The 23,871-nt window shown below is 53.3% G+C and overlaps 2 protein-coding genes across 3 annotated transcripts in view; one reads left to right on the top strand and one right to left on the bottom strand.

Annotated features, from left to right (window-relative positions):
* DNAH14 (dynein axonemal heavy chain 14) overlaps positions 1-23,871 on the top strand; it is a 163,838-nt gene that overhangs the window by 133,229 nt on the left and 6,738 nt on the right. Inside the window, exons 66-79 of the mRNA XM_036016183.1 lie at positions 1,383-1,627; positions 3,414-3,835; positions 3,919-4,126; positions 7,232-7,468; positions 10,588-10,673; positions 11,785-11,941; positions 13,275-13,485; positions 14,428-14,530; positions 15,915-16,142; positions 17,659-17,856; positions 18,847-19,046; positions 20,732-20,892; positions 21,896-22,092; positions 22,959-23,071. Coding sequence (XP_035872076.1) covers positions 1,383-1,627; positions 3,414-3,835; positions 3,919-4,126; positions 7,232-7,468; positions 10,588-10,673; positions 11,785-11,941; positions 13,275-13,485; positions 14,428-14,530; positions 15,915-16,142; positions 17,659-17,856; positions 18,847-19,046; positions 20,732-20,892; positions 21,896-22,092; positions 22,959-23,071 — 2,766 coding nt within the window. The remainder of the gene's footprint in view (positions 1-1,382; positions 1,628-3,413; positions 3,836-3,918; positions 4,127-7,231; positions 7,469-10,587; positions 10,674-11,784; positions 11,942-13,274; positions 13,486-14,427; positions 14,531-15,914; positions 16,143-17,658; positions 17,857-18,846; positions 19,047-20,731; positions 20,893-21,895; positions 22,093-22,958; positions 23,072-23,871) is intronic.
* The window catches only part of LBR (lamin B receptor), a 37,029-nt gene continuing 27,877 nt past the window's right edge, over positions 14,720-23,871 (bottom strand). For both annotated transcript variants that reach the window (XM_028531369.2, XM_036016197.1), the window contains 2 exons: positions 21,763-21,765; positions 14,720-14,730 (listed from right to left, as the gene is read on the bottom strand). The gene's annotated coding sequence lies outside the window, so the exon portion shown is untranslated. The remainder of the gene's footprint in view (positions 14,731-21,762; positions 21,766-23,871) is intronic.

Here is a 23,871-nt window from a genome sequence, read left to right as displayed (position 1 = left end):
CCCCAGGAACTCTGCTGCTGCCGGCCAGCCTCACCACGCACAGTCACAGAGTCAAAGTGACCTGCCACAAAAGTAGCGTTCCCAGGGGATAAGACACTTGAGTTGTAGGTCACATGCGTTCTCTCCTTCCGTTCATACCCCGAAGGCTGCTGGGTAAGCAAGTAACCAGCAAGGAGAACCAGGAGATGATTTAAGTGGCCCCTAGCCTGGTGCATTTCCCTTCTTCTCAGGGGCTCGGGCAGACGGGCCGCTTACCACGTGGTCCTGACTCTCAAACTTGCCTCGGGGTCCTCTCCCTTGAGCAGGGCTGCCAGATTCTTGCTCCTTAGAATTCTCTCCTCCAGCCTCCTTCGGAAGTATGCTCCACAAAACAACATTTCCAGGGATTTCATAGGTGTCACTCAGAAAAGGGGATCCTGTTCTTTTTTATAAAAAAAAGCTCTGAGATAAACAAAGTTAAGCAAGATTCCTTCCTGCAAGGACTTAAAACTTCTTTATTTCACGAGCCCCCGCCAGGAAAGGGCATCCTGCGGAACACACGTGGGGAGACACGGTGTGGGCCCCTTCCTTCCTTCTCACCCAGGCCTGGGTGACGGGTGCGGCCACGGCTCCAGAGATGCGGAGGAGGTGACCTCTTCCTGGGGTGACAGCCAGGCCCCTGTGTGCAAATTGGGGGTTCGAGGGAGTGGGGGCCCCTGCGGAGGAGGGCAGCCAGGCAGCTGGTCCCCACTTGGTCACTTTCTGGCCATGTGTCACGGGCAGCGCGTCCAGCCCCCCTGAATCACGGCTCCAACCCGTGTAAAGAGGAAAGAGGGTCGTCTGTTGTGCGGGGTTGCAGTGCGACTAAGAAAGATGCGGCATCTGACCGCTCCTGACTGCTGGTGCCACCCTGCTCTGAGCCACCGCCGTCTCCCCTGTTTTACCCCATCCCCCAGCTTCCTTCTTGCCCATGTTCCCCCTCTGCGCAGGCTGCTGTCGCAATGGCAGCCAGAGCTGTCCCGGTCAAAACCAACCATGTGTCTCCTCTCCTTGAGTCCCCCCGCCCCAGCTTCCTGCTTGGGTGCAAACCACAGTTTCTGCCCTGATCTGGTGGCGGGTGAGAACCCCTAATATTTAGCCTTTGTCTTCCCTCTGGCCTTGGGCTCAGACCAGACATCGTGCGGACATCTGTACGGCTGTGTCTTTAAGGTCCTAAGTAGCAAGGTCATAAGTGTATTCATGTAGCGTAAACCGAGAGCCTCCCTGTGGACCAGGCTGAATAGCCCTAAACATTAACCTGGTTTCCTTCTAGGAGAAGTATTGTTCCGTGATCAAATAAATGTTCTACTCTTTTCCTCTGTGTGTCCTTTGACGAAGGGGTGTACATCTTTCCCACGTTCCAGGTTGTACATCTCCACGGAAATCGACAACCCGCGCTTCCCCCCCTTCGTGTACAACTTTGTTACCATGATCAACTTCACGGTCACGTTCCAAGGCCTGCAGGACCAACTCCTGTCCACCGTGGTGACTCACGAAGTGCCCCACCTGGAGAACCAGCGTTTCCAGCTGTTGGAGAGCATTGCCCTCGACGCCGCGACTCTTGGAGAGCTGGAGGAAAAGGCGCTGAACCTGCTGCAGAGCACGCAAGGTGAGCCCAGCTGCTTGGTGACATGGGGGGGAGACCTTGGCACACGCCTTCGCGCAGGACACAAAACAAGTTTAAGGACCGTATGCACCGTTGGCAACAAAGCTACTAAATCTCAATGTTCACCAAATAACCGGTTCATGTAGGTGGATCGCCCCGTGTCTAAAATGAAAACGTTGCCAGTTTTAACGCTCCTCGGTGCCCACCTCTGCTTTGTGTCGTGGGTCCCTCGCCACCATAAACTCAGTGTAAGTTGTAAGGAAAATCTTGTGGAAACTGGCTTGTTTCCTCCTCGCCCTGCTCCTGTCCCTCGGGCGCCTGACATCCCTTGCGTGTGTCAGGTTAGATCACAGAGACTGAAAGATTACGTTTCCCCCAGGTATTACTAACCGAAGTATATAGGAGGACGCAATCCCACAACCCATATGTATCCCGTTAAAATTCGGTGTTTATTAAAGTAGCGGTAGCAAGTGCATTCCTCTTCAACATGAGAAATGTCTGAGAATCCAGTCTTTAAATGGAAACAGTATAACTTCCGAACAACTCCACAGCTAAATAAAAACCATCACAAATATATCTGCCCCTAAAAGGGGTTCCGAAGGCCCGGTTTCAGCGTGGGGGGGGCCCTCCCCCGCCAGCGAGAATGTGCACCAGCTGGTGGCCTTCGCCCCAGCTCGGCTCGGACACTGTCCAGCGGAGACCGCGTCCGAGTCCGCGGGGTCAGCGTTCTGTTCTGCACGACGGCTCCCTGCCCCCGCTGCAGGTGTCAGCCGCAAGCCCAGGTTGTCACCGGGACTTTGAACAGGTGGGCGACAGGCTAGAAGTCGGAACCCCCTCCTTAGGTTTGATTACTTAGAAAACCCACTTGCACTAGATTACTGGTTTATTACAAAGAAGATGATGCAGAGACAGCCAAACGCAAGGAACTCGCAGGGCAGAGTCTAGGGAGAGGGTGCGGAGCGCCCGCCCTCCCGCCGGCCCACCACCCGCCCCAGATCCGTGTTCGCCGACCCAGGAGCCCGCTGACCTGTCCTTGGGGGGCTCCACGGAGGCGAGACTAATTCCATCACCGGCCCTTGGCGAGTGATTCAACCTGCGGCCCCTCTCCCCGTCCCAGAGATCAGGGCACCCCATTCGTGGGATGAGAAAGCCATTTTTTGGTCATTACCGATTTCGTTTGTTTAAAACAGAATCCTGTGGGAAAGAGTGGAGCGTGTCACCTGAGATGATGGCACACCCGTCCTTGCCTGGGCATTTCATCCTCCCTTTCTGTGTGTCCAGTGGGTCGCCGGGGAAGTGTATTCCTCGTGCTGGAGTGACCACCTGTGACGTGCCTGCAACAGAGAGAGACCCCGCAAACACTGACGTGGCAGAGGGAAGAGACAGGGGAGTCAGGAGAGCGGTGTGTGTGCTGCTCACAACTTTACCAAAACTGTGACCTTTCCCCCCTTAACACAGGGGTGCCAGACTGGTTCCCACCGGGGGCCACATCAGCCTCGAGGGTGCCCTCAGGGGGCTGAATGTCTGTAGTTTGAGGACTGTGTCACTGTAGCTGCTCCTCAACTAGGGGCCAGGCGCTCTACACTCGGCCCTTGGAAGGCAACCTCGAGGCTGATGGTGAGCCCCCCGGTGAAGATGAGTTTGGCACCCCTGACTTAAGAGCTCACCCCCAGAACGAAACCTACACAAAGCCGACAGCGAGCGCTGGTACCCAAAGAAGACAGAATGCGGAGACCGCCGTGTGACACCGTGACTGTCTTTCTTGAGATTCGCCTTTGCTTGCTTTCAGGGTGCGTGTTAGACAACGAGGAGATCATTGACCTGCTGAGGCAATCCAAAGTCACTTCCAATGAGATCTCAAGGCGCATCAGCGCGACCAAGAAGGCGGAGAGCGAAATTCAGGCGACCCGCAAAACCTACCTCCCGATCGCCACGCGCGGGGCCCTGCTGTACTTCGTGGTGGCCGGCCTCGAGCACCTCAACCCCATGTACCAGTTCTCGCTCGACTGGTTCCGCCAGGTCTTCATCTCCACCGTCATCTCCCGGGGCCAGGAGCAGGAAGAACCCAGTCTGCAAAGGGAGGAGTCCTACGTGAAACAACCTCCGGACGGCGTGAAGCTCCCCAGAGAACCCGAGCTGAAATGCGAGAAAAACCCCTTGCAGAGGCAGCTTAAAAACTCTGTGGACGAGCTGACGAGAACGGTTCTCAAGGTGAGCCCTTCTTCGGCGGGAGGTCCGCAGACCTGTCTGGTCCAGCCGGGCCAACCGAACGGTTCCGGTCTGTCCCCCCACAGGTGGTCACCTGGGCTCTGTTCAATAAACACAAGCTCGCCTTCGCCTTCCTGCTCTGCACGGCGATCATGCGGAACAACGCCGCCGCCGCCGAGGGGAGCCCGCCCCAGGACGAGTTCGGGGCGCTCTCGGAGAGGGAGTGGAGCATCTTCTTGTACTCGGGCATGCTGGTCAACGCCAAAGGCCTGATGCCACATCCCAGGCTGGACAGTGAGTCAGAGCCGTCCCTCGGGGGTTAGCGAAAACACGTTTCCCTGAAAAATACCGGAAGATTTCCGCGGGGCTCCAAGGCAGTGCTTTTGTGCTTATTAGACCGAAAGCAGCTGGAGTTCAAGTGCAGCGTCTCGTTCATCACTGTGCCCCCTACGCTGCCAGGCATATAGTCCGTGTTCAATAGTTTTTGAATGAATGAATGAGTAAATGGCAGCTGCTGTAATTATTATAATCCTAATCCACATGATTATGGAGGCTGAGCAGTCCCGCGATCTGCCATCTGTAAGCTGGAGCCCCCGGGAGCTAGAGGTGTGAGTCAGAGACAGCCCCCAGGCCCGAGAGCCAGAGGTGCTGCCCCTGCTGCGGTGAGTCCCGGGTCCACGGAGCTGAGACTGAGGAGAAGGCGGGGCTCAAGGGGAGGGAGCGCTGCTGCCCTTTCTCAGTTTTTTGTTCCAGTTGGGCCGTTGGCCGATTGGATTTTGCCCGCCCGCGCTGGTGAGGGCGACCTTCAATTCAATTGCTGACCAGCCCCCAGGATCCTGCGAGCCCGTTCCTGCAATAAACCCCCTCAGATAGATCGACACATATCCGATTAGTTCTGCTTGTCCGGAGGACCCTGGTATAGTAGCCACAAACAATTGTGTCGAGTGTGTACAAAGGAAACAGAATCGATGGATACATAGTTACGGGAAAAAGCGGTGCAATGCAAAGGCAGTGAGGACAGAAGGAGGGACACAGAAGCTGCAGGACATGCAGAGAACAGGGAGCAAAGCGGCAGTAGGAACCCTTCCCCGTCCAGGATTAATGTGGGCGGGTCAAACTCCCTGATTGACAGACGTAGGTCGGCGTCACAGACAAAAACCAGAATACAGCTCTGCTCTGGACGAGAGACGCACTGTAGACTTAAAGACACCCCGAGGCCGGAGGGGAAGGGGTGGGCAGGGCTCCTAAGCGAACGGTAACCGAAAGAGAGCAGAAGCGGATGTACCGACGACATAAGGGAAAAATGGGTTTTAACGCAAAAGCCGTTACGAGAAACAAAGAAGGACGGTATATGATAACAAAAGGGTCGATGCGTTAAGAAGAGACAAAAATTACTACTCGTCATGCACCAACCCTCAGAGCCCCTGACCGTGGGAAGCGGACGAGGACGGGATGGAGGGTGGAGACGGCGGAGACAGCGGCAACGTGGTGATGGCAGGAGCCCTCAGCGCCCCCCCCCCCCACCGTTTTCTCAGGGGACCTGCCGTGAAGAATGTCCGAGGTTCTGCTGCCGGTGTTTTCCTCCAGGGCTTTTATGGTTTCGAGTCTCACACTTAAGTCTTTAATCCCTTCCGAGTGTATTCTCGCGGGTGGCGCAGTTTCGGTTTTTTAGCACACACCCGTTTCATATTCCCAGCGCTGTTCGTTGAACAGGCTGTCTTTACCCCCTCGTGTGTTCTGCCTCTGTTGTCGGATACGACTTGACTGTGAAGGCGTGGGTGTGTTTCTGGGCTCTCTGTTGTGTTGCAAGGATCTAGAAGATCCATGTGCATCTGAAAAGAATGAATATTCTGCCACTTTACAGTGAACCGCTCTGAAGGCAACAGTGAAATCCATCCAGTGTAGTGTGTCACTCAAGGCTGCTGTCTCCTTGTTGGTTTTCTGTCTGAAAGAGCTACCCGTTGGTGTCGGTGGGTGTTACAGTCCCCTGCTGTGGCTGCATTACTGGCAGTCTCTGCCTCTACGTCCATCAAGATGTGCCTCTCAAGTTTAGGGGGTCCTGCGTCGGGTGTGTAGATGTTTACAAGGGTTATAGCCTCTCGTTGGATTGCTCCCCTTCATCATTTTATAGTGTCCTTCTTTGTCTCTTACAACTAGCCTGTGTTTTAAAGACTGTTTTTTCACCCGGCTGGCATAGCTCAGTGGATTGAGCACGGGCTGCGAACCAAAGTGTCTCAGGTTCGATTCCCAGTCAGGGCACATGCCTGAGTTGCAGGCCATAACCCCAGCAACCGCACATTGATGTTTCTCTTTCTCTTTCTCTCTCTCTCTCTCTCTCTCTCTCTCTCCCCCTCTCCCTCCCTTCCCTCTCTAAAAATGGATAAATAAAAATCTTTTTTAAAAAAAAAATACTGTTTTTTCAGATACAAGTGTTGCTACCTACCCCAGGTTTCTTTTCCTTCCCACTTGCACGAAATCTCTTTTTCCACCCCTGACCTTCAGCCCGTGTGTGCCTTTCGTTCGGGGGTGGATCTCCTGTAGACCACAGACACACGGGAGCTCCCTGGTAGGTGATTAGCTGTCTCCCTCGTGCAGCCTTTAAGGCTCTCTCGTCATTAATCTTTGCCATTTCAATTAGGATGTGTCTGGGAGTGGGCCTCGTTGTGCCCATCTTGTTTTGAACTCTCTGTGCTTCCTGCACTTGTGTGTCTTTTTCCTTCACCAGCTTAGGGATGTTTTCTGCCATTATTTCTTCAAATGGTTCTCGATCCCTCGCTCTCTCCCTCTCTCTCCTCCTTCCGGTGCCCCTGTGATGCAGATGTTGTTACACTTTGTGTTGTCCCGGAACGCCCATTGACGGGAAAGTGGGTAAACCAAATGTAGTGGGCACGTGCTGTGGAATAGTATTCAGCCTTGACAAAGGAAACCCTGTCCCATGCTGCGTCATGGATGAAACTTGAAGACATTATGGTAAGTGAAATAGGCCAGTGACAGACAAGGCAAATACTGTGTGGTTCTACTTACATGAGGCAGCGAAAGAAGTCAAACGGATAAAAACGAAAAGTAGAATGGTAATTACCAAGGGCTGGCGGGAGGGGAAAAGGGTTATTTAATGTGTACGGAGCCTCAGGGTTGCAGAAAAAGTTCCAACTACGTTTCACAACAATGTGAACATACTTAACACTTCTAAAATGGTTACGATGGTAAATTTTCCATTTTTACCACATTGCAAAAATTGCCCTTCATGTGATTCATCATTACACAGAATGGCTTTTCCTCAACAGCAGATGTTTACTGGGCTTCTGCTTTGCAACCTGGGGCGGGGCCGGGGGTGGGGGGGTAGGGGCAGCGGGCGAGGCGGGCTCTGCAGCCGGCTCACTGCTCCCCCTCCTCCCGCAGGCTGGTACGAGAGGCTCTGGGACGGGCGCCTGCAGTGGCTCTCGGGCCCCAGGTGGAAGCAGTGCCAGCACGTCGGCAGCCAGCTGGAGCCTTTCGCCCTGCTGTGCGAGTCCCTGCTGTCCAACGCGCCGCAGTGGGACGCTTTCCGGAACAGCGAGGCTGTCTACGCTCTGATGAGCACGCCTTTCCATCCGGGAAGCGCTTCGCAGGAGGAAGGGAGGAAATCGCGGGAGGAAAGTAAGCAAGCCTTCGGGGTCCCCGTCTGAGCCGATCATGTCTGGGTCTGGGTAGGATGATCCGACTGTACGTGGAGTTCACTGTCCCGTGTCACGAAAAGTTGAGGAGGAGCATCACTGTGTCACCAGCACATCTTGCGTTCTCTGGTCCTCACGACAGTCGTGTGAGCTGATCGTTGTGACCTTCCGCGCTGTTGATGAGGCCTCCGACGCTCCCCCCCACCCCCACCCCCGTTCCTCAGACCACACGGGCTTTGCTCCTGCATCCGGACAGGCCTGCGTATATAAAGATGTGTGTTTTATAGGACGGGCATGTTTTATCTTTTTATAAAGCAGGTGCGTATTTTAAAATCACATAGGAAATAGCCCTGGCTGGTGTAGCTCAGTGGATTGAGTGCGGGCTGTGAACCAAAGTGTCGCAGGTTCGATTCCCAGTCAGGGCACATGCCTGGGTTGCAGGCCATGACCCCCAGCAAGCACACATTGATGTTTCTCTCTCTCTCTCTTCCTCCCTCCCTTCCCTCTCTAAAAATAAATAAATAAAATCTTTTTAAAAATCACATAGGAAATAAAACTTACTTTAAATGATTTGCTATTTTTAGCATATCTTTTCCTTTCTCCCCACTGCCCCTCACTTTGAACTCTCCTCCTCGCTCCCCCTGCCACCTCCACCCGCATCGCCCCTGCTCAGGACACAGCCTGATCTGTTCCCGCCATGGTCTTTTCCGTGTCGATGCCAAACTTCTGCCACGGTCTCCAGCTGTGCTTCCGGTCATGCTACTGCGATAACATAGACATCGTGACACCTATTTCGTTTGCTTTTGTATATTTTTTCCAGGATAATAGTTTCTGCCAGATGGCTTTTTTTTTGAGTCCACAATAATTAACACTCCCACCAGCAATCTGTGTGTGCCCATTCTCCGAGAGGAGTATTGGATTTTTTAACTTGTGCCAATCTGAAAGGTTTAAAGTGCTCCGATCTGAATGTCCCTATGAGCTAAAAGAATACCTTTTCAGATGCTGGAGTTGCCTATTCATGTGTGTAGTCCAGTTTTCTACTGGATTGTTTATCTGTTTTGTCCAGTTGTAAGAATCCTACCAGTCTAAAAGATGACTAACTTTTTGTCTTGTTAAAAAATATGAACCTTTTCATTTGAGTATTTTCCAAAATTTGTTAGTCTGTTGGATTCATTCATAGTATCTGTACCACACAAATGTTTAGATGTTTGTATAGTCAATTATGTCTATTTTTTTTTCTTCTAGAGCTTCTTGCTTTCCAGTTTTGATTAAGACGTTCTCTTCCTCTCCTAGAGTTCTCTCTCTGTTGTTTCATTTTGTTGCATTTTCACTATTCTATTTTGGATTCATCACTTATTATACTATGAGATGGGCTAACATTTTTTACTTAAAGAAACCTTTTACTGACCTGTTTTGTAAAGTGAAGCTCTTTCTATTGTTCAAATAACCCCAAATTTATCAATTTTTAAATAATCTTAGTGTATCATGGACTTTTTTAAAGGTCGACAAACCTATTTTAGTTATAGTAAGAAAAAAAAAGCTATTTCTTTCGTGAAAGTTGTCTGTAGACATTGGGGAAACGGAAGGGGGAGGCAGGCGGAAACGACCCCTGTAGCCACGCGGGTTAGCGCTGAGCACCAGGAGACTTCCGGCCCTGCAGGAGCGTGACCGGGAGGAGTCTGCCGGCGTGCCAGGAGGGGTCCGGATTGAAAAATATACACATGCAGCCCTGGCTGGTGTGGCTCAGTGGATTGAGCGCCCACCTGTGAACCCAAGGGTCGTTGGTTTGATTCCCAGTCAGGGCACATGCCTGGGTTGCGGGCCAGGTCCCCAGGAGGGGCACATGAGAGGCAACCACTCATTGACATTTCTCTCCCTCTCTTCCTCCCTCCCTTCCCCTCTGCCTAAAAATAAATTAATTAAATCTTTTTAAAAATGACAAAAAATATACATGCATAAGATGAAGTTTTTCAAAACTTTGACAGTTTTGTTGCATTTTCATTTGATGCTCATTTCCTACAGAGTAAGAACATAACTCTCTAACCTCTAAGGTTATTAGTTTATACAGGGCGGGGCAAAAGTATGTTCACAGTTGTTCATATGGAAAATAGTGCAATAATTAATAAACAACAACACAAGAATCAACTCTGTTTCGCATACTCATGACTGTAACCTCCTTTGGCCCTACCCTGTATTCGTCAGAAAAACAGCCCCCCACCCCCCTAACCCCTACCCCCGCACAGGAGCAGGTTCTCAGGTGTCCGCTGTGTCCTGTGCCCCTCGCCTCCTTCCTTCGGCCGCCCATCACCTTGTCAGAGTGCCTTTGCAGCCTCGTCCCCGGGGCCAGACTGAGACCACGTCCACCCTCATGTCTAACCCTCTGCCATGCTCAGGGTACTTAGTGAGCCTGCGAACTCTGCAGGGATAAAGCTCACTTTACAGGAAGTCAAGCAGGTTTTTAAAATATAACTTCACAACAACCATATGATCTCACCTTTAACAGGAACCTAGACGACAAAACAAAGAAACAAGCAAAATATAATCAAAGACACTGAAATAGAGGTCAGGCTGACAGTGACCACAGGGGAGAGAAGAGGGAATTTCAGGGGAGAATGGGAAGGGTTTACAGGAACAAATTTAAAGGACACATGGACAAAAACTAGGGGGAGGGTGGTAATGGGAGGGAAGTGGGGAGGGGTGGGAGGGGGGCTGGATTGGGAGTAAAAGGGAGAAAACTATTTGAACAATGATTAAAATAAAATTTTAAAAAATAAAATAAAATATAACTTCACAACTTTATTTTTTTGTTTTGCCTAAGAAATGTGCTTTTACTTTTTGTTAACAGAAACTCCAGTGAAAGGTTGATGGTGCATACATTGCAAGTGTCTGTCTTTTTTTTTAGTTGGCTTCCAAATTTATAAATGGTTTTTTTAAATTTTATTTTAATCATTGTTCAAGTACAGTTTTCTGTCTTTTACTCCCATCCCAGCCCACCCACCCGACTTCACAACTTTTACAACAAAAATTTTCGCTTGTGGTATCTCTTAGTGATCCAGAGTATCTGATCGTTAATCTCCGTTTCCTTCTCTGCATTGTGTCTAGCCGAACTTTTGAACGAAAACGAAGAACTATGCAGACCTGTGACCTTCCCCTGGGAGAAACTCACTCCGTTCCAAAGACTTATCTTGGTAAGGTGTGCTGTGAGCCCGTCTTGGTGTTCTAGATGTTTCGAGCACCTGGTCAGTAACTAGCCCCGTCACATCTGAAACCGGATGGATAAGCCAAACACCCACTGCGCCAGCTGCCCGTCAGACGGAAGCGCCTGCTCTGCATCTGAACGTGTCCTTTCGTGGAGGGAACCCCGTCGGAGCGGCATTCCCGGCAGCTCTCTGTCCCCATCACGTCACTCCTCCCGGGAGAGGAGGGAGGACGTACGGGATGGGGGACCCGAGGGACAGACTCGGCGTGCACAGTTCAGCTCTCCCTCCCCTGTCCCTCGGGGAACCTGCTTGCCTCCTGAAAGCACCCGTCCACTCTGCTTCTCAGCCGGGCCACAGGGGATTACTGAGGTAGCCATGGCCTGCAAACGTGTGGCCGCCACAGAATTCCTGGACTTTAAAGCCCATGCTCCCTGGCCTTCTCCCAGTAAGCTCCAGGCGCTCAGGTTTGTGAGCTGGAAACTGGATGAGCGCGGTGACCCTGTCTCCCAAACCCCCAGTCGGAAGGCGCAGGCTGGGGGCGTGCTGAGTGGACACAGAAAGAAACCGAGTTAGAATGTCGGAAACTGGGTCAGACCTGTGCGAGTCAGACATCAAGATTGCCACACGAGAGATTAAGTTAGAAGATACTAGAAAAGAGGTTCGATCCAGGGAAGACCAAGACCACAGAGCTCTGTGGGGCAAGGCCTCTGTCTGGTTCACTCCCGTCTGTCCGTCGCTGCAGCCTGTCAGACAGCGGAGAGAGGGGAGGAGGACACTGTGGGGCCTGTGGTCCCAGCGACCATTTCCAGACCGATCTGTAGCTGCTTAGAAAAGAGCCCGTGGAATTAAACTCAACAGAAAACTCCCATTTCTTCGGTCTCCCCTTTCTCTCCCACCCCTCGGAAAACAAGTCCCTGGCTTAGAAACGAGAACAGTGGGGACTTTCATAAAGGCTGGCTTGGTGGGTTGCAGGGGAGTGGGAGCCGGCAGTACGGGGGTGTCAGAGGAGCGCGGTCACGCGTGAGAGCACAGGGGCACCCAGTGACGGCGCCCGCACCTTACCCCGCGTTTCCCTCTTCCTTCCCGGTTCTCTTTCCAGATAAAAATCCTTAGGCCGGAACACTTAATGAGTGCAGTGAGAAAGTTTATCACGGAGAAACTAGGAGGCGAAGACATTTACAGAAGCGGGCTGAACCTGAAGGAGTCGTACAAAGAGTCGAGCGCCAGGACCCCCCTGGTACTCATTCATGCACACGGTACGCTGCCCACCACCAGGCGGGATGGCGCGGGGCAGGGGGCTCTGTGCCGGGTCATCCTGTGTCTAAAGCAGGTCCCCGTTCCTGTGGAAGTATCTGGGCAAGGGACAGAGTACAACTTTAAAGTATATTAAGGAAGGGCCTTTCTAAAAATGTAAAAGAACAAAGAGAAATCAGGTTTCCCAGATTCCCACGTGTGGAAGAATTCATCAGCAGAAATTCTCTCTCTGTGCAGAAAATACCCCTGAGCACGTATCATTTATTAGAAAGTTACGATTTCCCCTGCGCTTATTAGCTGTTTTCATTAACATTGACTCATGAAAACTATATGTGTTATAAAATGAACTACCAGAAACTGGTCCTGCTGATTGATACTGGGCCGGCCCTTGCATTCCCCAAAGCTCCAAATGCTTTTCCTTTTCCCTTTCTGGTCTTTGATCCACGGACCCAAAGCAAAACATTTTCTTCATTCATCTTCTGCTCTCCATCATCTCCAGGTCAAATGTGCATTTAGAATCCACCACTTTCAAGCTTCAATCCATAGACAAGAAATTGTGTAAGGATTCTGGGCAAAAAATCTCGTCCAACAGGCCTGCGCGTGGAGGCGTCTCAGCTGAGACCCTTCCGTGGCAGGAACACCAAACTCATCTTCCCCGGGGGCCACAGCAGCCTCGCGGTTGCCTTCAAGGGGCCGAATGTGACTTCAGGACTGTGTACATGTAACTCCTCCTTAACTAGGGGCAGGGAGCCCTCCGTGGCTGCCGCCGGGGAGAAACCAGGTGCCGGGTCAGAGAAAACAAGGCGGATGGCCGGGTTCGGCCCGTGGGCCGTGCGTTTGCCGCCCGTGCGGTAGAGCCACTGGCTGTGTGTCCGACACGCTCGTGATACGAGTGTCCTGTTTCTCCAGGACAGAGCCCAAGGCGGCAGCCGGAGCTCCAGCCGTCATGAATCCATGGTCTGAAGAACGGGGTGGGGGAAAAGAACAATCGCGCAAATGTTAACAAAGGTGGCTGCCGACACCTACTTACAAAACTTAGACGCCCATAGCTAGCAGCAGGAGAGGCTACAATAAAGCATCTCAGCCGGGTGCACAGCCCACCCAGGGGACACGGGGGTGCAGCTGCAGAGGAGGGAGGCACAGGCGAACTGAAGAGTTTAACCAGGAGTGGCCGCTGCAGGTAGGGGTCGCCATCCCCATCGGTTAGAAAAGCTAGGTGACCGCTGCTTCCGCGTGTCCTCCCGCCGCCACTCAGAAACGCCGAACTGCATCGGTTAAGAGGGAATCGAACGAGCTCACAGCTGTGTGGGATCACAGCTCCACGTTGCTCCGCAGGGGTCGACCTCACCGACACCCTCCTGCAGTTCGCCCAGGAGCTGAAGGGGACCACCCAGCACGTGACCATCCTGTCCCTGAGCCACGGCCGGGCAGCGAAAGCGGAAGACCTCGTGGCGAAGGCTCTGGGCAAGGCGGAGCAGTGGGTCCTCCTGCGGAACTGCCACCTCGCAGCGTCCTTTATGCCCAAGCTGTGCGCCATCGTGGAGTCGTAAGTGACGAGACCCGCCCACTCGTTCCAGCATCCACTGATGATTGTTGACTGAATTATTACTGTATTATTTGCCGATGGTGACTTTCAAACTCCGCAGTTCCTTCTAAATTAGCTGAATGATTGTACTCTAAGGACAGGATTCTCTTCTCCCCCGTTTATTTATCGGTGTGTTTGTATCACTATGAACTCAGGGGCTCCTGCTACATTCAGTGGGTTACAGTCTGTTCCTGTCGTCATTGAGTCTGATGCTCGGCGGGCTGCGAACCAAAGTGTCACAGGTTCGATTCCCAGTCAGGGCACATGCCTGGGTTGCAGGCCATGATTCCCAGCAACTGCACATTGATGTTTCTCTCTCTTCTCTCTCTCCCTCCCTTCCCTCTCTAAAAATAAATAAATAAAATCTTAAAAAAAAAAGTCTGATGCTCGGTTGTCGCAGATGTGACCCTAGGCACTTCTTTTCTTTAATTGTCTACCCTCCCCCCACCGGTTTTTGATGACCATATCACATTTGTGCTTAGGGGAGCAAAAAACTAGTTTTTTAAAGATTGTATTTATTTACTTTTAGAGGGAGAGGGAGGGAGGGAGAAAGAGAGAGAGAAACGTTGACCGGCTGCCTCTCACCCGAGTGCCAACCAGGGGACCAAACCCACAACCCAGGCATGTGCCCTGACTGGGAATCGAACTGGCGACCTCTTACTTTGCAGGATGCCCCCCAACCAACTGAGCCACACTGGTCAGGGCCCAAAACTAGTTTTTTTTTTTAAATGAGAATTAATGAGTCTTGTGCAACATGAAAGTTCTTAGGATAGTCCAATGAGATCTTTGATTATTGACATGATTTCTAAGGCCCCTTAAAACATTGAAATGCTATGACTCTTAGAAACACATTGGTTCAATCTCAGTGTTTCACGCCCACACGGAAACTTCTTCACTTTGCAGGCTCGGCAGTCCGGTTGTGCCAGTAGACCCTGAGTTCCGGCTGTGGCTGGGCTCGGAGTCCGACGCCTCTTTTCCCATCGCTATTCTCCAAAAGAGTTTAAAGGTGAGGACGGAAAAGAACAGATTCTGACCCTGGCCGAGGAGGAGCAGTGTTCACTGTTTGAGGTATCTCCACACCGCTTTCCATGCAGAAGTGCTCCGCTTTCTCCACACCCTCGCCAGCACTCGTTTGCTGCTTTATTGATGACAGCCATTCTGACCGGTGTGAGATGATACTTCATTGTGGTTTTAATTTGCGTTTCCCTGGGGATTACTGATGTTGAACATCATTTTATATATCTGTTTGACCTTCTGAATGTCCCCTTTTTGGAGAAGTATCTAGTCAGGTCATTTGCCCATTTTTTTAACTGGATAGTTTGGTTTTGGGGGAGGGTTGGTGTTGAGTTTTATAAGCTCTTTATAAATTTTGGATATTAACCCCTTATCAGATGTATCGGTGCATGCTCTCCCATTCTGTGGGTTGTCTTCTTATTTGGTTGATGGTTGGCTTTGCTGTGCAAAAACTTGTTGGTTTGATCTAGTCCCATTTGTTTATTTTTTCTTTTGTTTCCCTTGCCTAAGGAAGTAGGTCAGCAAAAATATTGCAGCAGGCTGTGTCCGAGATGGTCCTGTCTATATTTTCTTCCAGGATTTTTATGGTTTGGGGTCCAACCTTTAAGTCTTTAATCCATTTTGAATTTATTTTGTGCGTGGCATGAAAAAGGTGGTTTAATTTCACTTTTCTGCATGTATCCACTTTTCCCAACACCATTTACTGAATACACTACCTTTAGTCTACTGTATATTTTTGCCTCCTCTGCCAAATATTGACCATAAAAGCAGAGGTTTGTCTCTGGGCTTTCTGTTCTGGTCCATTGAGCTATGTTTCTGTTTGTATGCCAGCGCCATGCTGTTTTTTTTGTTTTGTTTTGTTTAAGATTTTATTTATTTATTTTTAGAGAGGGAAGGGAGGGAAAAAGAGAGAGAGAGAGAGAAACATTAATGTGCGGTTGCTGGGGACCGTGGCCTGCAACCCTGGCATGTGCCCTGACTGGGAATCGAACCTGTGACACTTTGGTTCACAGCCCGTGCTCAATCAACTGAGCTACGCCAGCCAGGGCTAGCACCATGCTGTTTTGATTACTGTTGCCTTACAATATAGTTTGATATTAGATAACGTGATTCCTCCAACTTTGTTCTTCTTCCTCAAGGTTGCTGTTGCTCTGGGGGCCTTCTGTGGTTCCCTGTAAATGTTTGGAATAACTGTTCTAGTTCCATGAAATGTGTCATCGGTATCTTGATAGGAATTGCCTTGAACCCATAGATTACCACTGAATCTCGGAAAGTTGCATCCTCAGCTGGTTCTCTCGCCAGTGCCGTGCGCGTCTCCCCTCGTCCTGCTGCCGCGCCGGTCCTCATGCCGCTGTTGTCCCACGTTTGTTTCAAAGGTTACAGTGGAAAAGCCCATCGGATTGAAGAGTAATTTACTTAAGATGTTTGGATATAGTGGGAGTGGAGAGGTGACGGAAGAAATATTTGAGAAACCTGACTGCGGACCGTGGTGGAAAAAACTTTTATTCGGCTTATGTTTTTTCAATGCCGTGGTCAATGAAAGAAGAAAATACGGAATATTTGGATGGAACATCGATTGTGAATTTAGCTCTTCAGATTTCAAGGTAAGTATGCTATCTTCAGAATGAACACTGACGAGAAATGCATAGCAGTACAATGCAAACCGAACACCGTTTCCGTGGCAGCGGAATGAGCTCTGTATGTGAAAAAGAGAGTGTTTACAAGAGTGGACTGCGAGGCCGGCAGTTCTGGGATCAGATCACATCGCCGCCGCCTCCAGCTCTGCAAGTATTGGCTCTGCTGGGCAAGCTGGTCAGCCTCTCGGGGCCGTGGCGCCCTTGGCCGGGAGAAGCAGGGCCGGGGAGGGCGGCACCTCCGTCGAAGGCAGTTACAGGAGGCGGACTGGTCAGTGCAGGTGGAGCTCGGGGGGCAGTTCCCGGCACAGACACGTTGCTGCAGAAGCGTGTTCACTGACCCACCCAAGGCGGGAGCAACCACACTGACCCCCGTGGGAGGGAAAGCTCAGCTCACGGTCCTCCTTTGCTGTTCTCCGTGCGGAATGCTCTTTGTGCCCCCTGCTGCAGCTGCAGCGTGCTTGCCCTGTTGCCACAGCAGACAGGTGGTGCCACCTGCTTCAACGTTCCCCGGGGCAGCTTTCCAGCTGTGGGGTTCCCACCTGACCATGGCCTTGACTGCCCGTTCACGTCTGTGTTCCAGCAGATGCCCGGAAAGCTTCCCGAGGAGAAGCCTGGCTCTGCCTCTGGGCATCTGTCACCTGGGCCCACCTTACAAGGGCGCCCCTCCCGTCTCCTCTCTGCCCGGGTGGGGCTTCTCCGTCCCCACAGGAGGCCTCGGGCCCCTGCGCTCTGCCCGGCAGAGTACGGGCGTCAGCCCCTCAGCAGAAGGCGACGTGGGACAGCTGCACTCTGGGCGCTCGTCCAGGCCACACTCCCAGCTCCGTCAGGGGCAAGCGGTGCGCTGGGAAAGAAAACCAGCCGTGCCGTGAATTAGACGAGGGGTCACCGTGCCTTTGGCCTGGCAAGTGTCAGGGCAGCTTTGCCGGCGGGAAGGAAACAAACCACCCGGCCACTTTTCCTTCCCTTGCTCTCACGGAAGATGATGCCATTTTCTCATCTACTCCTCGTGCTCTTCCTCTCTTTGGCTGCCAGAGCTCTTGGCTATGCCCTTTTCCTTGGGCTGCCCTTGTTGCAGCTCAGGTCCAGGCTTGGGGGGCTCGCAGCGGCGGCAGACGCACTGGAGGAAACATGCATCGAGGTGGGGTTAGCCCTCTGGGCTAAGGGGTCGCCCGGGTCAGAGTGGCAGTCCCCCGAGGAAACGCTCCCAGGGCCGACACCGCCCTGCGGAGCCAGGGCGTCCCTCCCACGGGAGGGGCTGTGTCCAGGCACGGCCTCCCACTGTCCCACCGCCCACCGGTCGGCCGGTCCCCTCCTCACCGACAGGGCGGTGCAGAGACCCGCCTGCCCGCCGGGCTCCGGCTCCAGGGTGCTAGCAGCAGGGATTTCTAGACGGCCGTGTGAGAGTTACTGATTTTATGTCAGAACATCAAAGCAAGCTGAAAACACCTACTGAAACGGTAAAATCGGGTGGGTGTTTTTAAAGGTCGCCGTAATGATGCTGGAGAATGCCCTGATGCAGCAGCCAACCGTGCCCTGGCGGATGCTGCGCTGCCAGATCGGGGACGTGATCTACGGGGGCCGGGTGACCGAGCCCCGGGACCAGCAGAACCTGAGCTCCCTTCTGCACAGGTTCTGCAACCCGGACGTGCTGAGAGAGGACTTCAGCTTCTCCAGCGAGGAGGTGAGACAGGGGCCGAGGTCCTTACGGGGTTCGTGTTACACCAGCTACTGGGGAAGCGTTTAAGATCGGCACATGAATCCGTTTTAATGTTCCCCTTTAGTGGCTTTTATTCGCTCTTGGTGTTACAGAATTAACTGACTGTTACTGTCTCCATCACCGTTTTGTCCGCGAGGCCCCTGCTCTCCTTGCGGAGCCTCCAACCAGCCAGCGCTGGTCTTGGCTCCGGACCAGGGAGACACACAGCTGGTGAACCAGAGGAAGCTATTTAATTTCTCCCATTAAATAGCTTCCTTTTTTTTTAAAGATTTTATTTATTTTCAGAGAGGGAAGGGGGGAGAGAGAGAGAGAGAGAGAGAGAGAGAGAGAGAGAGAGAGGGAGAGGGAGAGAGAGAAACATCAATGTGCGGTTGCTGGGGGCCGTGGCCTGCAACCCAGGCATGTGCCCTGACTGGGAATCGAACCTGCGACACTTTGGTTCACAGCCCGCGCTCAATCCACTGAGCTACGCCAGCCAGGGCAGCTTCCTTTTTTTTTAACTTCTTTCTTTTATAACTGGAAGTTTGTAGCTTTTGACCACATCCACCCATTCCTGAGGGGTCCGTTGTCCTTAGGCTCAGGCACACTCTCTCTCTCTCTCATTCATTCATTCTGGAGGTTTTACTGAGATAAAACGATGGGTCAGAGTGTGAGTGTGTCCAGTCTCCAGGGCGCCTCTGACGGAGGCGTCGGGGCACCGGGACAGCCTGAGCCTCATTGGTCCGTCCTTCCTCCTCTCTCGTCCCCGCGAGAACGTTAGCCGTGCCTGTCGTGCAGCCGCCCCTTCCAGAGCGGTGGCCCCAGAGGTGGCTTTCAACAGAAGTGTCTAGAACGTACCACCTACAACTAAGAAGAGCCTTCTGTGTAAAATGTCATGGGCAAATACCATCTTCAGGCATTGCTGAAAGGACGTACCTCACAAGGTGAAAAAGTGACATTTTTTAAAATTTCCAGCCATGTCAGCCCATGCCGAAGTCTGCACGCATGAAGGATTACGTGTGCCTCATCCAGGCCTTACCTGATGATGACCCTCACGAGCTTTTAGGGTTGCACCCCGAGGCCATGAGGGGCTTCAAGGAGACCCAGAGCCAGAATTTCATTGATCACCTCATGGCCCTGCAGCCGAGAGCCACCCCGGCCAGCCTCATGATCAGGTAAGACTCACTGTTAGTTAAATTTGAAAACGTATTATTAAAAACTGTTAAAATATCTCTTTGAAGAGATGTAGTGCAGAATTTATGGGAAAACAGAATCTAAAATTACACTTTAAAGACATAAAACCTGATCCTCCAAATGACACAGAAGCCTGCGTACACACACACATGAATTACCGAGCATGTAGTAGGTGCTCAATAAATCTTTGTTGAGTGAGTCATTGAACTGTACCTGGTGAGTCGTGTTTCTAAACTGAGTTTGTTTACATGGGAAAAGTCATCCACCTTCTGCAGGACAGGGAAAACAGCCGTCGTAAGTCAGAGGGCAGCACGGTCAGTCAAGAGGAGGGAGCCCTGCTTTTATTGTTTTTTTTTTTAAGATTTTGTTTATTTTAATGAGATGGGAAGGGAGGGAGAAAGAGAGGGAGAGAAATATCCACGTGCGAGAGAAACATCTACTGGCTGCCTCTCGCATGTGCCCCAATCGGGGACCGAACCCGCAAGCCAGGCATGTGCCCTGACTGGAAATCGAACTGACGACCCTTCACTGTGTGGGACAACGTCCAGCCGACTGAGCCAGGCCAGTTTAAGTCCCATGGCAGTTGTACCTCCTGTTAGCTCCTTGTCCAAGGCCACGCTGCCTCGGTATCCTTTCCCGGCTTATCCCTGGACGGAGGCAGGTCTGCCCAGCGAGGCCGGGCTGAGACTTCAGTGGTGCGGCACGTGCCCCCCGCCCCCCCGCATCCTCGGGGCCCCTCTGCCTGGGACTGTAAAGTACGATCGTGGTGGTCCATGCCCTTGATGTTGCCAAAGGGGTCGTCCTGCCCCTCCCTCCCCAACCCTGGGAGCCACCTTGGACAGATTCCACGATTCCACAGAGCAGCCCTACTCTTAACACCAGAAACAAAGCAGGACGGCAGAGTGAGGACACAGGCCCCTTCCTGTGAGCTGTCAGCTGGCTGAGAAGCCGCGCAGCTGAGCCCAATGCATCAGCATAGCTCCTGGCTTCTCACTGACGTAGGACGACACCCCCTGGCGGGGTGACACCTGGGGCGTTTATTGGGAAACCGGTGCGTGCAGAGCAACCGAGAGCGGGACCGCGGGAGAGGAGTGCGGACTCCCTGCCCGTCCTCCCGGGGCCCGGGCGCCCCCTCTGCACCAGGGCCCTCCCTGCGCTCCCTCTGCACCAGGGTTCCAAGGAGCTCCCCCCACTTCAGTGCCGCTCCGCACTGCAGCCTCACCCAGACACGCACACACACACACACACACACGCTGTCCTGCTGCCACCACCCACAGAGTGTGTGAGGGACCCTGGTGCACACACAGGGACCTGACACCCAGGTAGGTAAACAACCTGCAAGGCGACCTGAGCGCGCCCAGTCTGCCGGCTGCCTCTTTCCTGTGCACTCTCTCGGTGTCTCCTCACGCAGACGGATTCAGAGGGCGGCGCTTTTACACAGAAACCTGAGGAAAGCGTCAGAAACGCCCGTGTCCTCGCAGGTGTCGAGGGGGCACCGACCAGTGTGCTCGTCTGTGAAACTCGCCGTGGCCTCCAGGAGGCTCCCTCTCCCGGCCCCGTGGTTCTGTCCCCCCGGCTGGGTCTGCCTCGCCTGGGCCTGAACTCTGTAGCCCCACCCCCACCCGACCCGAGGACCCCTGTCACCCGCCCCTCCTCCCTCCTGCAGCCAGGAGAAGAGTGAGGACGAGCTGCTGATGGGAATCGTGTCCGACCTGCTGAAGCGGCTGCCGCTGACCGTGGAGAAGGAGGAGAACACGGGGACGCAGAGCACGCTGAAGGGCCTGATGTCCAGCCCCTTCTGGGAGTTTCTTTATAAAAATGCCAAAGGTGAGCACGGGCCTGCGCTGCCCCGTCCCCCCCGCCCCCCCCCTCAGGCCCCTCAGCAGGGGACACGGCACAGAGGCAGGTAGGTAGCGTGGGCAGGACGAAGGACCCCTCAGCAGTGAGGAGGCCAGAGCAGAGGGGAAGCCGGACCCCTCCCTCCCCCAGCTGGGAGCTGGAGAGCAGAGAAGAGTGCACCGCTGTGGGTTTCTTTGGTTTTGGGGGGCGGGTTCGCAGGGAGGGCGGGTGGTGGCCCCAAGACTAAGAATGAAGAAACAATCCTTGTGGCAACAGAAGGCAGCGGCTGTGCTTGAGAGGTTCTGAAAAGCGTGGCGGCCCCTGCCGTCCAGGCCTCTCTGCCTCCGGAGCAGCAGCAGGGCAGGAAGGCCCAGCCGGCCGCTGATGGGGGCCTGGGGGGCGTGGGGGGTGTGGGAGGCGAGGCAGAGAACATGGCCAAACCTGGGCATCCAGGCTCGGCTCCAGGCCCAGCTCTCAGGAGGCCCTGAAGTTTTGGACTGCGGTAAGTTGCCCGGCTAAATTTTCGACATCCACGTTTTAACCCTTTAAAAGAGGTTCACTTGGGAACCAAATGGTGAGCGACAGTCTGCCGGCACAGTGCTGTCGCTGCACCCAGACCGGGGCCCGGCAAAGGCAGCCCACCGGCAAGCCAGCATGACCTTCATCTGTCTTCATGGGTGCAGGAAAAAGGAACAGTCTGGGACACGTACATATCACAAGGAGATCAAATCTGAGTGCCCACAGGTCAGGCTGTGCTGGATGCCAGTGCCGAGTTTACACCAAGGTGGGGGGCATGGGGGGGCGGAGGTAGAGTGGTTGTGACCCGGACAGCATGGCCCACAGAGCTAAACCAGTGACCAGCTGGCCTTCCGCAGGACAGGGTCTTCAGTGCCTGGTCCAGACCAGTGAAACCCTCTCCCTTCCAGCCCCCGCGTGTCTGTCTCCGTTCCGTCTGAAAGACGCCGCAATTTTCTCTCTCGTTTTGGCCCAGGCCATGACCCCCTTATCCACTGCGTCCTGCTAGCCTTTTTGAAGCAGGAAATGGAACGATTCGATAAGTTGTTATTTGTCATCCACGAGTCTTTGAAAGATCTTCAACTTGCTATAAAAGGAGAGATCGTCCTCAGCCAAGAACTGGAGGAGACACAAGAGTCCCTTCTCAAGTCGGCGGTGCCGCCGCTGTGGCAGGTGGGCCGCGGGCCCGGCCGCGTTGGCTGGCCCGGTGGGAACGTGGGGCCCGGTGGCAGGGGAGGGAGTGCCACGCACCCGCTGAAAGGTGCTGCCGTGGTGTCGGTACGGGTGCGCAGCAATAAACTCCCTTAGAGGGGAGTGTGTCGGCCCTCCTTCAGTAAGTTTATCAAAGAGATGTTTGTCACGGGACTGTTTATAATAGCACGAGGCTGAAAATAACTGAGCGTCTATTCATGAGAATCATTATGTTCCTGATACACTGAAAAGATCTCTCAGTTGTGTGAAATGTTTTTTTAAGCTTCAGAAAAACGTCCGTGTTAAGGACTGTGAAAACATATGTATGCTTCTGTGAAACCCACGCCTGTGTGTATGCCTGTGTGTGCCTGGGAAAAGGCGTGCGTGCATTAGAGTCGAGAAACCCAAATTAGAGTTTGGGGGGAGCCCACCAAGCGGACCTCCAGGAGGACCCGGAGGAGAGAGAGGGGCCAGCTGGACGGGGCGGCCGGCTGGTGCCCGGCACCCCCGGGCCGGCTCAGGGCTCGGGTCCGTGCTGAGTGCAGCTGGCAGCAGGCCCAGGCCTGCGGGGGCAGGGGCCACAGGGAGCAGGCCACCGTGTCCAGGGGCCTGGGGGAAGGCTGGTGGCTGTCAACGTTTCTTTTGTAAAGTAAGAGTTGGAGACTATACTTTCAGGGATTACTTCCATAGTTTGTTATGAAGTAGGAGTTGGGAGTGAGGCGGGTACTGGCATGCAACATTCAGGCCCCTCTTGCCCCTTATCTCCCCCGGCAACCACCGATGTCTGCGGGCCAGAGAAAACAAATCTGAAAAACATTCCGTGCCTCTGTGTCTCTCTATCCCAACAGAAATACGCCTACAAGTCCTGTAAACCCCTGAGTTCCTGGGTTAACGACCTCATCCAGCGACTGAATTTCTTCAACACCTGGGCCAAAATGGCATTCGGGGAAATCCACCATCGGTACGGGGGAAAAGCCGGTTTGCATGTCTTCCTCGTTTTTATTTTATTTTTTAAAAGATTTTATTTATTTATTTTTAGAGAGGGAAGGGAGGGAGAAAGAGAGAGAGAGAGAAACGTCAATGTGCGGTTGCTGGGGGCCGTGGCCTGCAACCCAGGCATGTGCCCTGGCTGGGAATCGAACCTGCGACACTTTGGTTCGCAGCCCGCGCTCAATCCACTGAGCTACGCCAGCCAGGGCTTCCTCATTTTTACTTAGAGCTGAACGGTTCACAACAGAAGCTCACATGTTTGGCCTGTTGGGTTCTCACAGCAACATGTGCAGTAAGGAAGGGGTGGGGGAGGGGGCCAGCGATTCTCATCTTCAGTTTAGCGGGAGGAAACGGAGGCTGAAGAAGCAGCGGAGTCTCATCCAGGGTCACTGGGCTGTCGGGGACAGAGGGAGAGCCAGAGGCGGCGCCTCTCTGCTGCTTCCGTCGTTCCGCTGCCCTGTGGAACTGGCGGGCGGAGGGTGTGAAAAGAAATGAGAACCAGCCAACGCGTGAGGTTTAAATGCGCGCAGCACCTAGAACGGAGCAGTGTGAGAGCCCTGCAAGCCGGTAGTCGCCCCTGCAGAGTGCCTCCAGGTCGGCCAGACACCCGGGCGCTTTCCTTCCTCGGGCGGAGTCGCTGACTGTCGCAGTGGCCCTCGGATGCGAATCTGGTGCCGTCCTTTGTCACCGTCCTCGTTTTAGAGGCGAGGACACTGGGGCACGAGCACACGAGGTCATCCGCGCCAGGTTCCACCGCTAGAAAGCGGAAGG

This window comes from Phyllostomus discolor, chromosome 15 (genome assembly GCF_004126475.2).
Source record: "Phyllostomus discolor isolate MPI-MPIP mPhyDis1 chromosome 15, mPhyDis1.pri.v3, whole genome shotgun sequence".
Taxonomy (NCBI): domain Eukaryota; kingdom Metazoa; phylum Chordata; class Mammalia; order Chiroptera; family Phyllostomidae; genus Phyllostomus; species Phyllostomus discolor.
Note: the sequence above shows the minus strand (reverse complement) of the source record. Positions and strands in the feature narration are given on the sequence as shown.